Raw genomic sequence first — 16716 nt, forward strand, 5'->3', positions numbered from 1 at the left:
GATCTAATATGGTGACCTATCAATTTTCTTTTTGTTTTAGATAAGGTAGACATAACCAAAGGTATGTACAGAGTTTGATTAAATTCTATTATGTGAAACTCGATAAAATAGCAGAAGTACCAACTTAAAACTGACAAAAATATGCAAAAATAGCCCTTGTGTCTGCTGAACAAGTATTCCTTTCTTTACAAAATCATGTTCTTTTGATTTCTCTGAGCATGTTTCAAATAGATATATTGTTTTCCGTTATAAAAATGCTTAGATAATCATATTTATGCTGATTATTGTACTTTACTGAAAGATATTTTAGGATTACAGAAATTTTGAAAAATGTTTAAAATAGCACCATATCTAGGGGCAAATTAAATTGAAATAAAGCTGGTGACCTAGTATTTTTATTTCATTTTTTTAATATATCTTAACATGATCTTTTAATACAAAATATTTCATCAAAATCTATTATTGAGAAAAAAATTACGAAACTGTAGCGAGCGTCCTTAATTGCACCGGAGACATTATGAAATATGACACTGATGTTTAACAGGCAACTTAGTGGTACGCCTATGATGGACTGGCAAAATTTTCTCAAGGAGAAAATTACTTCTAAATAATAAATAGATATTGTTTTTCTCACAAAAAAATATGTATTGTTTATTACTACCATTTAGCACTGGAAAAAAATGAGTAAATAAACGGCATATAAATGGAAGAAGAGTAGAATCTCTTATATTACAATCGTAGGGTGAAACGGAACAGCTATTTTTTTCGATGTATGTATATGCGGTTTGCTCTTTGAAATTATAGAAATTGCTGCGGATTGTGTTAGAATTATCAGAATTATCCTTTTTTTCTCTGGCTAAAACAGCAAGCAATCAAAATGAATTTTGAGATCAACAGATGGAAATGTTGAAAAATAACCGTGCATTTCCGTGCTATTTTCTTAATATTGTAAAGCTCAAGGAATACCTGTCTTTCCCGTATATGTTGTTCAATAGATGCCATCCGTTCACATATTGATTGCTGTAGGCTGTGTGTTTCACCCGCTACTTGTCTTGTCTCTGTTACCGTTTGCTCCAATGCTTGAAATCTTGACTCGAATATATCTTCGGTACTTTCATCCGACTGTATCACATTTCCAGGAACTGAATTCTGAGGCATTAATATTTGAAATAACTTATACGTGTAGTATATTGACTTATATGTTATTTATATGAGTGAGAAAATAAAGATCAATGAAATACTATTCAAACACACTGAATCTCAGAGGGATACAATAGCATGATAAATACTTATAGAATATGTGAAAATATGTTTCAAATAATGGCATTGATTATAAAACGTGTATTTTCCACCTATATAGTTCGATACATAAAAGCTAACTAAACATCGATAAGGTATATGGTTAATTGATAACAAATGCCAGGCATATAAATTATGTATGTAACACAACCTAAAATTTCTTGATTGCACTTAATGCTGAATTTTAGCCTTTCTATGCCTCCAAGATTTATTTATATAAACAAAATGTATTTATAAGCCTTGAAACCAGGGATATCAATACTGTGGTGTTTTAAAAGAAGAAAATGGCGTAACACAAAGAAAGAACGACAGCACTTGATACCTTAGTTCTAGCTTTAACTTCTTATACTGTTCTTTAAACATTTGTAATATTCATAGCGAGTCAGGCTTGTTTTCATATCTGAACAAAGTCATACACATAGATACAAATGTTTACATTGTGTAATCTCGTATTGCAATGCATGTTAGTCATAACCAAAGTTTTCTGTCGATGTTAAAGTGTATGGTTTCGTTACCACCGACTTGAATACGTTCTCGCATTATCAATGCAGTAAACATGAGGTATGACGTCATTTTCCTATTCAAATCAGGGACGTTCTTCTAACGTCGTAACTCCTAAATTAAGCTAAATCTGATGGGTTTATTATAACAATGGATAGATCCGAGATGTTGTTTTCCGCTCGACCTTTGCCCATACTGGATAAAACCCTTCAGTGTCGAATATAACATCTCAGGTCCCGCAAGTAGCATTCATGGCCAGATGTTTAATTGTGTTCAATCAACCAACAAGTATAAATGCTATATAAACTGATATTCTCCATCTGAATGGAAATGTCTTGTACGATACCAACATTGTTGACAAACAGTGTCGGTGCGACGTTAAACCCAACAAAACAAACAAACAAATTCTTTACTTTATTATATCACATAAGTACAGCCTTAAACTGTCAAGTAAAATAATTGTAGGGAAATACTCAGACAAATACCTGCCACATGTATTTTAGGAAAATAAATGACAAAAAAAATCACAGTTACCTCCTTGTTCGGGAGTACATAGCTTACTTTATCGTGTGTGGTCGATTTTCCTATAAAATAAAAGTAAATATCGATCAATAAATGAATGCGAGTGTGTAAGACAGGGATATAAAGAAATTATGCATTCGAACATAAGTCAGCTTTTTCTACAGCTGTGCACATTTATGTTGATAACATGAAAAACACAGATGTAAGTCCTTACAATAAGTACTTTATCCTAGATTGGAACATTTAATATGAGGTTAATATATCGCTTCATTTGGTCTTCTTGTCAAAATAGCACACCTAGTGTCCTCATAATTGCTACGAAGCTAGGTGTACCATTGTGGCTATACTGACCTTTTTATTATGTACTTATTCTTCATTTTTATCTTGGGAATTTTATATATCATATTTTCCATAAACGTATGTATACCGAGTCCCAACGTAAGCGTTGACCGGTGGCATAATACGTGCGAGCAGGGCGCTTTTTAGCTCGACTTTTCGAAGAAAAAGTAGAGCTATTGCACTCACCCCGGCGTCGGCGTCGCCGTTGGTTAAAGTTTTTGATAAAGTCAAATATCTCTGTTACTATCAAAGCTATTGACTTGAAACTTAAAATAGATATTTACTATCAAAGTCTACATCAGGGGAAACAATCCCCATAACTCTGATTTGAATTTTGACAGAATTATGCCCCTTTTTAACTTAGAATTTTTTGTTAAATTTTTTGATAAAGTCAAATATCTCTGTTACTATCAAAGCTTTTGACTTGAAACTTAAAATACTTATTTACCATCAAAATCTACACCAGGTGAAACAATCCCCATAACTCTGTTTGAATTTTGACAGAATTATGCCCCTTTTTAACTTAGAATTTTTTGTTAAAATTTTTGATAAAGTCAAATATCTCTGTTACTATTAAAGCTTTTGACTTGAAACTCAAAATAGTTATTTACTATCAAAGTCTACACCAGGAGACACAATTCCCATAACTCTGATTTGAATTTTGACAGAATTATGCCCCTTTTTAACTTAGAATTTTTTGTTAAAATTTTTGATAAAGTCAAATATCTCTGTTACTATTAAAGCTTTTGACTTGAAACTCAAAATAGTTATTTTCTATCAAAGTCTTCACCAGGAGACACAAGTCCCATAACTCTGATTTGAATTTTGACAGAATTATATCCCTTTTTTACTTGGAATTTTTTTTACTGGCAAAGCTCTAATTCAGAGTCAAGCACTGAGAAAAGCGCTTACGGACAGCTCTTGTTGTGGCTGTTCTTACCAGTCCAGGTAACGTTTTTCTTCGCAGTTCTTTTTTTTTTTTCATTTTTATAGCTTTGTTATGGGGAATTTGATGACCTACAATGAGCGCACCTTGATGGTGATGTGTTGAAATTTTCATATTATTTGTTTTTTTCTAACATTCAGGTATTTGGCTACCTCCCCGTAATTTTCTCGTTGTAAATGGCTACATTACTGTTGAAATGTCTTGTATTTTCGTCATACCGGTACGATATTCCCACTTTTACAGATCGGTCACCGTTGTATGCAGTTTCAAAAATAGCCCGGCAAACCCCCGGCCGTCGGCGAAGGTGTTTTCTTACGTCCGAGTCGGTGGTACACCAAAATAAAAAAGCATACGTACGAGCGGGTGGAATTTAGGAAAAACGTTATTTTCACGATATTTTAGGATCCGACAGTGGACAAAAGTAATTTTTATTGATATATAGACTACCATTTCATGTTTCTTCATTGTGCACAACCATTTTAAACATATTTAGGTTTCATACTTGAAGCCTATACTACGAATTACAAGAGGGGCGCAGTAGCTGTGCATTGAATTAATCGCATGCTTTTCGGTATAAATTATGTCATTAATACATTGTCACACTATGTTACGTCATTTCTATCTATATTTGATTTTCAGTCATCTGCCATGGATCAAAGTGAAACCATCAAACTGAATGTGGCTGTGCCGTCCATACTGGACGGCATGGAAGGCGTATTCGGCCTAAGAGGTAAACGTGTACATTTTGATTGCAATTAAATCTACCTAAGAGTGGGGAGGGGGCAGATTATTGTTTTTTTTTTAAAGATCTCATAGACTGAACGTTCGTACAAGCACGGACACTGCCCACTGAAATCTGCCAGACCCGGGCCTTTCTAGAAAATTGTTTCTGGGTATAGAATTTTCTTAATTTAAAGTAGGTCCTAGATGTTCATATATTAGTAACTGTTTGATTCTTAGGACCGTTTTGATGTAAAACAGAATCTTAGTCGGTGATTTGAGCATAGGCGTTTATCAGTGTTCAAAGTGTTTTTATCGTATCTTAATAGACACAAAATATTCGATAGATCAACGTATATGCCATGTTCAGTTTGTTGAATAATATTTTAAAAGAAAAAAGAAACAATAACTCCAAAATACCCATGCTTCCTGTGGGTTTGTTGCAAGTAAATTCAAGTATCTCTTGACGCTTTGGAGTTTGAATACTACAGTCCGTTTAATACATTATTTTTGCAAAATCTTCGATCCTGCACGAAATATACAGTATCATCGTACATATTACAATTTCTCACTTTCACGTATACCTTGAATCTCTGCAAGTACTTTTAATTTAATCTCCGTTAAGGTTCATGTTATAACAGTGTAGCTCTAATAATTATATATAGATTTATTCAGAGAAAGAAAGTACTCATGCATATTTTGATTCAAGCTATATTTTAATTTTTAAGGAGAAACGGAAGAAGTCGAAGCACACACCCAATAAACGACTGTACCCCCTTTTTCTGTTGCGACCGATCAAAACTATAATCTGACGGCTAAAAGTTGGGAAAAAACTATTTTAAAGTGATTAATGTGCTTTGTTGGTGTGTATATTTATATTTCTTTTGAAGCTGAACATGATTTGTTTCTTTATATAATGTGTTGGTCTGATTTCAGGTAAATATATAGCAATTACTCGATTGATCATTGATTTTGTCCAGAAATTGCACATTGTTGGCGTCAAAAGTACATATTTTCTTGCTTGAAGAATGATCTACATATAAATCCCACTGTTTAGTGGATAAAGAAACAATGCTAGTGTGGTACAATTAAATAAAATCATTGCTAAACCCTCCAATTTGTTTATAACCGTCAATGAAAGAGGATTCGGTGTGATGTCCTGACTGTATGCATGTTTGCTTGTAGTACTGTTCAAATGTTTGCGACTTTCGTAAAAAAGACTGTATGCCTGTTAGCAACTGACTTATTTATTAAATATCGGCGTTTCCCTTCCTCCTGTAATATTTCTTCATAATTATAACCCGCAAACGAAATTTGAAGGAGGGGAAGTCACCATACAGTCTGTCTGTCCGATCTGTTTGTATGTGTGTACTCATAAATTTGGTCCTGCAATTACTTGAATACTATTACACCTACCTCTCTCAAACTTCACACACAGGCAATATGTAGTTAATGCACATCCTTTTCGTTTTCTTTTCTCTTCAAAGTCAATATCACACTTAAGATGTCAAAGATAAAAAAAGGCTCAAATTTTCGTGTCCGTGCCTTCTTTATGCACTAAGGGATTCTAAAAAAAACTTGGCATAAATGTTCACCATCATGAGACAATGTGTCGTGCACAAGACACAGTTCCCTAGCTCCAAGGTCAAGGTCACACTTAGAGGTAAAATATTTATAGGTTATTAGCTTTGTATCGAGAAATATGCACGAGTTCTTCAGCAAAAATATTGCGCGACTTTAGGAGCGCAATATTCTTCCGCTGAAGAACGACTGCATATTTTCCGATGCAAAGATAATAACCTTTTTATTACATACGCATCTACACGTAAAATATTATGTTAATATCATAAATTTGTTCAACAGCCTGAATAGGATTGACAATATTGAACTAAATAGAAAAAAATAGTGCAACAACACACTCTGAATTACGTCACGCACCCGATATGAAATTCAGGCGTCAGTGTATGGAAAAATATTGACGTTTCCGGTACCAGTATATAATAACTTAACGGGGAATAGACACGAGTATGTAATAAACTTAAATATACACACCGTGTAATGCAAAATAACTATTTTGAAGACGATTTCTTAACTTCGGCTTACCAGTTGTTTGTTTTCATCGGTCGCAACAGGAAAAGGGGGAGTACAGTCGTTTATAGGGTGTGAGCAGAAACCGTCTCTTCATTCCACGCCCTATAAACGACTGCACTCCCCCTCTTCCTGTTGCGACCGATCAAAACAAACAACTGGCAGGCCGAAGGTATGAAATGGTCTTCAAATTATTTATTTTGCTTTAGACAGTGTGTGTATTTAAGTTTTACGATAAGTTGAACATAAATATGTGTATGTGGTGAGATAACAAATGAAACAGACAAGTAATGTTTACAAAATGTTGACTGGTCGCACTCATTGCATGGAAATTCCCTCGACTAAGTTACGAAACTGGTGAATAACATGTCAAATTGATTTGCAATCCAATAATCCATGTTGTTTTCTAAAATTAGCATGCATACTCCATAAATATATGTAAATAAGACGTTGCATACCCGTTGCGTTTTTGAAAGAACTTAATTTTTATCTAGACTGTAAAACATTCACTGTATGTCGACCTGCCAATTTTTATATTTGATCTGAACTCTTATTTGCGACTGACACTGTATTTCATTTTGCGACTTAAGTATGCGATTTATTACCTAAAAGAATTACCTTCTGTCGATTCCCTATAGAAGTCTCGCGAAGAAAAATTTCCTGACGACTTCAAAGAGTCAATGAGATGAGCAGGAGGGGACAATAGGTTTACCCCCGTTCGTCTATCCGTGTGTCTGTCTGTCTGTCCGTCTGCCAGAAACAGCTAGGGCTAGAATTATCAAACATCTTATCGTATTGTACGACCAAAATTTTGTCTGAACGCTCTTGCTGATACCAGTAACAAAACACGTTACCAATTTAATGTGTTCAAGATTTTATGTGTAGGCCTACGGGCAGGTAGCATGTTTTCTGTATAATGTCTCCATATTGCAAGAAAACAGATATCACAGTTTTGACCTATGGTCGATTTTAGTCGTACTATGTTTTAAAAGACGGGTCCCAGTGTCTTATGCGCTACACATCGATTCATGATGATGAATATTTGTAACAAGTTATTTCAGAATACCTTCATGAATAAAGACGTTATGGCTCAGACACGAAAAAAGAACCGACCCTATTTTTGACATTTAACCTCTAAGTGTGACCTTGACCTCGGAGCTAGGGAACTGTGTGCGACACATTGTCTCATGATGATGAACATTTGCGCCAAGTTATTTCAGAATCCCTTAATGCATAAATAAGTTGTGGCACGGATACGAAAAATTGACCCTATTTTACCTTGTGGCATGGACTGGTAGTTCTCCAAATTCAGAACATATCCCATATATTTTTGAAGTGGGTTAAGGTAGTTCTGCACGTTTGATAAACCGGAAGTGATGGCGTAACGTCATTTATCCGGAAAACGTAGATATATAAACTGTCTGTTTTATGTGGTATTAGGGTTCGGATGGGATAGCAACTAAATTATGGGAATGTTATAAAATATAAAGGCTATACAGTTGTAAATAAAGGAGAAGGTTCACTTTTGCCCAAAAAATGGCATAAAAAATGGAAAAAATCCAAGTTTTCTTTCATCAAGAAGTATTGTTTTATCAAAATGCATTCAGTATTTTACCATTTATTCATTAGCGAAGAAGATGATGATGACGTGCTGCGTCTGTAACAATTTAGCCAAATTTATGAGGACACACATACAAACAGACCAGACCGCATGGCGACTCCTATATACCCCACCTCCTTCTGACTTCGTTTGCGGGATATATTTATGTAGAAATATTTAATAAATAAGTCAGTTGCTAACAAGCATACATTCTTTTTTTACGAAAGTCGCAAACATTTGTACAGTACCGCAAGCAAACATGCATACAGCCAGGTCATCACACCGAATCTTCTTGCATTGACGGTTATAAAATAATTGGAGGTTTTAGTAATGACTTTATTTCATTTTACCAAACTAGTGTTGTTTCTTTATCCATGAAACAGTGGGATTTATATGTAGATCATATTTCAAGCAAGAAAATATGTACTTTTGACGCCGACAATGTGCATTTTCTGGATAAAATCAGTGATCAGTCGAGTTTTTATTGCTATAATTTTATCTGTAATCAGACAATCACTTTGTATAAGGAAATAAATCATGTTAAGCTTCCAATAAAATACAAAAAACACCCCCCTAAAGCAAATTAATCACTTTAAAATAGTTTTATCCAACTTTTAGCTTTCAGCTTATTGTTTTGATCGGTTGCAACAGGAAGAGGGGGAGAACAGTCGTTTATAGGGTGTGCATTCGGTAACTTAAATGATTTAGCAGTAAAACTACATGCACTCGCATATTGTCTCGAGGTTTTTGCGATCACGCTCGATTTGTGGCTGTTACTTCCCCCCCCGCGTGTATAAGCACGATTTCTAAAGACAGGTCAGCTATTTTGCACATGTTTGTCGGCAGCATTATTAACAGCACAGTTAGCGTGAATATGTAAATGAAACATTATATCTATGTATATCTATGTTATGCTTTTGGGGCCTCCGTGGCCGAGTGGTTAAGGTCGCTGACTTCAAATCACTTGCCCCTCATCGATGTGGGTTCGAGCCTCACTCGGGGCGTTGAATTCTTCACGTGAGGAAGCCATCCAGCTGGCTTACGGAAGGTCGGTGGTTCTACCCAGGTGCCCGCTCGTGATGAAATAATGCACGGAGGGGCACCTGGGGTCTTCCCCCACCATTAAAGCTGGAAAGTCGCCATATGACCTATCATGTGTCGGTGCAACGTTAAATAAAAAAAATGTTAAGCTTTTAAGCTTTTATAACATAGCGTAAGTCCTTAGAATGTAATAAATGGGGAGGGATATGTAATCATAGGGTTACCTCCCTTGTTGTTATGAATACCTTTGACAGTTTATAAGAAATATTGTCTTAACCGGGAAAAAACTTAACAACCGCTTAGCTGACGACAGAGTGAAGACAACAGCTCCACTTTCTTCGAAAATTCAAGCTAAAATGCTCGGTAGTTACCAATTTAAAGACTTGTTGGTAAACAAGTGTGCAAAACAATATCTTGATGTTGTTTCAATCTATCTAGGGTGATACAAAATGTACGAATATCTTCACCTGGGTGGGACGCTCGTGCTAATGCTAACGCCGGGGCAAGTAGGATAGCTCCCGGCATATTTTTCGAGTAGTTTAGCTGAAATACTTTACATGTATTTCAAGTCAGTAACTATTATAACTTTTAATAATTTTGGAGTTCAGCGAAAAACTTAACCCTAAGAAGCGGACGCCGGTCAGTGAGATGCGTTTTTAAAAGTAATTTGGTTAATTTGAGCAAAATTGGCGCAAATTAAGAATGAGCCAGAGGAATACCGGCTTTTATTGCTAATTATTTATAGACCAATAGTGACTAACCCAATTCTGTCGATTGTTTGGCAACTTCAGGAAATATAAATATCAATTGATATCCTAGGTTTTATCAAATAAAATATGTGGGCAATTTGTTTCTGGTATTGCTAACAGAACCAGTTGGACTAGATAAACACAGTGTTAGAATTGAAATAAAAAATATGTTGCTATATATTAATATTAGGTTATTTAACATTGTTCTGTACAATACGGAGATATATTTGGACGAGTACCCATATTGGACGAGCCGCTAGGCGAGTTCAATATGGTTTTCTCAGCTGGGTACGAGTCCAAATATATCTCGTATTGTACAGTACAATGTTAAATAACCTTTTTATTCTATATCTTTTTTAAATTAAAAATGTTTCACTGAATATTGTATTCCTGCCTTTTCTAGTTTTTCCCAGCTTGGTATGAGTGCAAATATATATTTTACAGAACAATGTTAGGCCTTAAATAACCGTTTTATTCTATATTTATTTCACTTCATACGTAATATACGTAATTCATTGAATGTTATTTTTTCTGCGTATCATTATTAAAAAAAGTATATGGTGCGACCTCCCTACAACAGCCATTTGGCGATTTGGGTGGTAATAATACTTGGCTGAGATATTATGCCCACAAACATTGTCAGCAAGTTTGAAGATCGGATGAAAACTGTTCGACCTAAGAGAGCGGACAAGGCTAAATTCCCCGTTTTTCGAGTAATTCAAGGACTATAATCAAAGAGTGCCTGGTACAATTTGGCTGGTTATCGAAATTGGCCGAGATGTTATGCCCACAAACATTGTCAGCAAGTTTGGTGAAGATCCGATGAAAACTGAATTAGAGAGCAGACATGTTTTGGATGCTGACCGCCCGTCCGCTGCCATTCATAATCTTCTCCATTTTGTTTCTTAACCGTTAAATAAAAACTGCTGAGGTAGCTATTCAGACAGTCAGGGCTGATATCTTCTAATTTCTAGGTTTCGTCCGGAACGGCTTCTTTTAGCGACTTTTCAAATATTCCAACATCTGATGATCTTTTTTACTGTATTTTTAAGTTTTTGATTATTAACGAACGATTTAATATCTAAATCAGATAGCATTGCTATCACTTGAATCGTTTTTGTGTGCACTCAAATTAAATCCAGATTTTAAGACGCATAATCAAGCTCTATACATAGAGCGCCTACTTCATCCGATTTACATTTGGAACATTTTCACCCGTTTCGGGCTTTATCGTATGTTTAAATATGGGACTGTTGAACCGTCCAAATACAGGATTTTATGTACACACGTGCGTCATAATACAGAAAATACAGGATTTTTGTACGCACGTGCATCCAAATACCGTAATATATTGTACGGTCACGTGTTGCAAATGAACGTTCGCGATTGGATAGATAAAATAGATATAGAATAACAGTGAATAAAATATGGACGGTCATTTGGATGCGAATAATTAAATCACGTACTACGCACTCGTGATTTAATTAATACGCATCTTAAGCCAAGTCCCTATTTCATTTCACTGATAAAATATATAGAGGATATTTGTTTGTTTCAGTGTAAGATCGAAATATATGTGTCAGGCCATGAGATTTTTGGCCCAAATGAGATTTTGGTCGAAAATGGGGTTTTCAGGTAATCTGACAGATTGTCATGTTCCAAGTAAAAATATGCTATTTGACAACAGAAATCAGCCGTTGTTATGGAGAAATTACCGCTTTTCGGACACCATATTTTCGTCTAACTGTATCAAAATAGAGGCAGATTATCTTAATTCAGACTCCTTCTTAAAATAATATGAAAAAAATACATAATGAAATATCAAACACAACATACAGTTAATTAAATTTATTTCTTTCTGTTTCTTTTTTTCATGTAAGCACATATTATTTTCGCCTAAAATCGTTTCCATGGCAACACAGTTGTTAAATCCAATTTGAATAGTTCCTTGATTAATCCAGCCAAAATTTACATCAAGAAAGTGAAGTTAATATACCGTCAACATTTTCCAGTGTACAGACAGAGTTTAAAGATAACAGTTTTTTTTTTTGCAAAAATCTTAATATGGCTTTCTTTTGTACAAAAATAGATTTACTGGATTACGGTTAGATAACATGACAAAACTATGACAAATTAACCTTGTTGTTAGAACACTTGACTCATTGACATATTTCTTTGTAACTGTTAGACAGAGAATCAGGCAAAAAGATATAGTTATTAGAAATATTATAAACTGATTTTGCTTAAAGTAGTAGTACAGATGTCACACTGATCAGTGACTCGTTACCATAGCAACCATGATGTATTTTCTTACCAAAAGTACCATTTCAATCAAGTTCTTGAAATAATTGAATATGTTAAAGTGTTTTTCAAAATACTATTTACATTGAAAGCTGTCTAATTTCATATTCAAAAGTAAGAAAACCTCATTTCATGTAAACTGATGTGACACTGTTTGGGATATACATAATTTTCTGATACACACGACACAACTCTTGCTAGTTTAAGGCAGATTCATATGATAACATAATGTTTTGTTGATGCAGTTATTACTTAGAAAAGAATATGATCTTACATTAATTTTTTTAACAAATAGAACATATAAACATGAAAGATGTTTTACAATAATTTATAGTCAGATTAATGTTTAATACCACGGCAACCATGGCAACAATGCACTATTTTCTTATAAAATTAAAGATAGAATTTATTGTCAAATTTCTTTAAACTGTATGATTATTTAAATAAAAAGAGCACTCAAGATATATTATGCATGGAGTATGTTTTTTTTTAAAAAAAATCTGTATTGCTTAAACAATGAAGACAGTTTTACTCTAACCACTTCACTGCTGTTCTGACAACATAACATACTTTTACCAAACATTTCTCACAGTTGAACTTTGACAGTTCAGTTAGTTTTACTTGACTCCAATTTGTAGTTTGAATCAGCTTGGTGAACTTCTGCAGAAAACATGACCTTATTTTGTACACTTCTGTGACAGTTGCACTTTATTCCATTGGCATACTTTCAACTGGATGGTAAGCAAATATATAAGTTCCTTGGGTTTCATTTCCATTCACAAATTCATAAAGAATTTTATTTTTCTGGCTGGAAATTCTTTCTTCCTTCAGCCATTCTGCAAAACAAAAATACATTAGTATTAGTCCCTTTAAGTAAAAAGTTATAGAATAGAATACTGTGAAGCATTTTTAAAAAATAAAAGTATCTTTTTTGTGTAATCTACATAAAAGCATGACTAATAAGTACCCATCCATCCATCAATCTCATAATTTTCAAAAATACAAAAAAACCAGCTAATCTTCTAACATACTAGTAGACATACACTTAAAAGAATTATTTCATTCAGTCTAACTAAATGAATACTCAAATACTGCAACAGTTTCTTAGGAAAATACATGTATGATGATATTCAATCATTATGCATATGTCCCCACTCTCCTCTTTTTATGCTAGATATGTTTGTTGAATGAATCTATTAGACTAGTAATGATTTCTTTCAAAATGCTATTAATACAATCGGGTCATTTATGTGTATGATATTTTAAGATTTATTTAACTTACTTGTACTTACTTTAAGAGGAATTTATTTTTTGTATATATTCTTAAGATGTATTTATCTTTCTTACAATAGAAAAACTGCAAAAATGCAGAAAATTACAAACCCACAAACTCTTACAATATGTGGTATGTAGGCATGCCTTGAGAATTCCTTCTTTTTGTTTAAGGTCATAGCAATATGCCAGATGTTTCTCAGTAGTTCATCAATAGTTGATCTGTAAAATTAAAAAAATACTTTAAAAAAAGCTGAAATGTGAGATAAAGATGGCCTAGCTAGTTACCTCAGGACACAGAACACAAAGATTTATACTATGAGTGTAATATGTTTCAATCAAAAGCATGACTTTCTTAACAAAATGTCTTTAAAGTTTAAAATATATTCATTTAATGTGTAGAAGTTGTTTGTAACTTGTAAAGAACATTATGTAGTGATGAGGAATCCAACAATCATGGTCAAGTGAACTGAATGCAAACTTACATGAAAAGCTATTGAGCATCTGTTTTATACAAAATAAAAACAAACAGCTATTCTTTATATTTTTTTAATTGAAGTGAGTTTGACATGAATAAGAAATAATTTATTTAAACTGACAACTGTTCCTGTAAGTCATTACATAAATATGGATAAGGCTGTGACTTTTGACATACTGGTCTTTCATACTGATCAGAAATAAGAGTGAAAACTGTTGTGGAAAAAAGTAAGCTTCCTGAATGCCCCCCACCCCTCTCCTTATTTGGAGGATATAGGAGGGGGGTAATTTACAGTTAAAAGAAACGGAGGAGGGGGGAGAGGGGGTGCATTTAGTTAAATGTAGTGTGGAAGCAGTTCTCAAGCTGAGGAAGGGTGTATTTCATATGACAATGGGTGGGAAAGAGAAGGGAGGTATTTGGTGGAAGTTGATGGGAAGGGGGGTGATTTGAGGTAACCCAGTTGTGGAATGGAGAAGGGGGGTAAAATGTTTCCGGGAGGGGGTGATTTCCTTTTTTGAAAAACTGCGGGTGTTCTAGCTGACATAATTTAACTGACGCTGTTTTAATTTTCTGATTATTTCCCATTACCATCAGAGGTCCGTAACAGCATATGAACATCTCTGAGCTGAATATTTTTAGCTAGAATTAAAGCCCAGATGACAATTCCGGGATATTTTCGAAGGACAAAACGGTCAATATATATGGATTTGATTAATATTTTAAAACTCTACATATTGTGTAAATATTACTACTTACCTGTAAATCGCTCAATGAAATTCATTATCCCTTTTAAATCAGTCGTCAAATTACTGTTTAAAAGTTTCCTTTCACACGACCTTTCATGTTTACAAATGGCGTGTTGATACAAAGGGCGATAAATTGTCAATTATTTGATAATGAAACGAAATGTCAAAACACGGATATGTTACAATACCTGCTTGGTAAATGACGTTTGTCTCTTCATTCATTTATCGTCCCAATAATATAGTGTTAATTGACAAAATGCATTAATTGACACGAAAGCGTGTTGAACTCCACTCATTTTTGTGACGTAACTTTAATCGGGTTTTTCTCGAATGACGTAACGCCGCATTTGGGCCAAAAATCTCATGGCGCGACACAATATTATTTCACCGAGTGAACACTATAATGCAATATTTTCACGAGTGGCGCAGCCACGAGTGAAAATGTAAATTATGGTGTTCACGAGTGAAATATATTTCGATCTTACACTGAAACAAACAAATTTTCTATTTATTTTATGAATTTTTTAATGTTTTTAGCCAAATTATATTCAGTTTGTCCGCGCAACGCCGTGTGCATCGCATCATAACGTCATAATGTCGTGACGTCAGGATATCTTTGTAGAAAAAACTATAAATAATTCTATTACGTTTCCTGATTTCTTTTACATTTCACCATGATAAAATGTAAATATTTATGATCCTTTTATTGTTTCTATACATCTTTACCCTTACTGAAAAAATATTTTGCAGGGAAATTCTTATCATTTATAATTCATATCATTGCGAATTCAAATGTAGTTCCGTACCAGTGAAAAATAAAAATGATATTTTCACTGTTTGAAACAGTGAAAATATCAATTTTATTTCACTGATAAATTTCAGTTTTTCACAGAAGAGCATAAAATAAAAACGTTCATTCGTTTATAGGTGACCCGGTCAAATAGCTTTCTAACAAAATAACGTTTAATACATGTATGTATATATCAAACTTTGATAACATTATAAACATTTAAAATAGGTCCCCTTTTTTGGGACACCTTCTATAAAACATATGTGAAATCATTTTACAACAGTAAATGAAATTTAGATTGCACAATCAAATATGGATGGTTCACAAAGTATGTAATAAGACAATAAGATGTAGAACTTCAGTGTATTTATCTGATTTTGGGTCGTATAGATTATAGTACTTCATTTACTTTTCTCTCAAACGTGGCGTCAGATTATTTTAGACATCAGGGATCAGATGAACAGATTCAATAAAACTGAGTCTTTGAACAAGCTTTTGGTGAGGAAATTACTTGATTCTCTGTTAATCCTCGACTGAAGATAGTTAGTTTAAACATATTTATTTCAAAATATGTACATTACACTTTTTATAAAAAAATACATGTAATAAAATGCTATCCAAAGGAAATAATTAGACGAGGTCTTATAAAACTCCTCTCCTAAAAGATAGTTTATTAAAGGAGTCAAACTATCCAAGACTGTACGGTCCTAACAATATATATTAATTGGTTTAACTGTACTGTAAGTGTTGATCTATAATTAATACACATGGGCAAACAATAATCTGGCGTTCGCAAAGGAATATATTACTATTCGGTCATAAAAAACCTGCTAAATACGTTAAAATGACCATACACAATAAAGAATCATGAAATGATAGTCGAAAATGACTTTTGTCCATGGTCGCGTCCTGAAATATCGTAAAAATAACGTTTTTCATTAATTCCACCCGCTCGTACGTATGCTTTTTTTAGCTCACCTGAGCTCATGGTGGGCATTTGTGACCGCTCAATGTCCGTCGTCCGTCGTTCGTCGTGTGTTGTGCATCCGTCAACATTTTCTAAAAAAATTTTTTTATTGAAAACCACTGGGCAGAATTACACCAAACTTCATAGGAATGATCCTTGGGTGGCCTCCATTCAAATTTATTCAAAGAATTGAATTCCATGCAGAACTCTGGTTGCCATGGCAACCAAAAGGAAAAAAATTAAAAATCTTCTTGTCCAAAACCGCAAGGCGTAGAGCCTTGATATTTTGCATGTGGCATTATCTAATGGTCATCTATGAAGATTGTTCAAATTGTGCCCCTGGGGTGAAAAGTGGCC

General features: G+C 34.0%; 1 protein-coding gene and 1 long non-coding RNA gene across 3 annotated transcripts in view; both read right to left on the bottom strand.

The window, feature by feature from the left end:
• Positions 1-11: 11 nt before the first annotated feature.
• The window catches only part of LOC128553058 (uncharacterized), a 47049-nt gene continuing 30344 nt past the window's right edge, over positions 12-16716 (bottom strand). For both annotated transcript variants that reach the window (XM_053534170.1, XM_053534171.1), the window contains exons 5-6: positions 2335-2384; positions 12-1149 (exon numbers count right to left, since the gene is read on the bottom strand). In XM_053534170.1, the coding sequence (XP_053390145.1) occupies positions 838-1149; positions 2335-2384 (362 nt within the window). In that variant the 3' untranslated portion in view covers positions 12-837. The remainder of the gene's footprint in view (positions 1150-2334; positions 2385-16716) is intronic.
• LOC128553059 (uncharacterized) lies at positions 11639-14750 on the bottom strand. The gene is made up of 3 exons (XR_008369240.1): positions 14613-14750; positions 13504-13600; positions 11639-12942 (listed from the first exon to the last, which is right to left on the bottom strand). It is a non-coding gene; the product is annotated as an uncharacterized LOC128553059 (long non-coding RNA).

The sequence above is a fragment of the Mercenaria mercenaria genome, unplaced genomic scaffold, assembly GCF_021730395.1.
Source record: "Mercenaria mercenaria strain notata unplaced genomic scaffold, MADL_Memer_1 contig_3438, whole genome shotgun sequence".
In the NCBI taxonomy this organism is placed as follows: domain Eukaryota; kingdom Metazoa; phylum Mollusca; class Bivalvia; order Venerida; family Veneridae; genus Mercenaria; species Mercenaria mercenaria.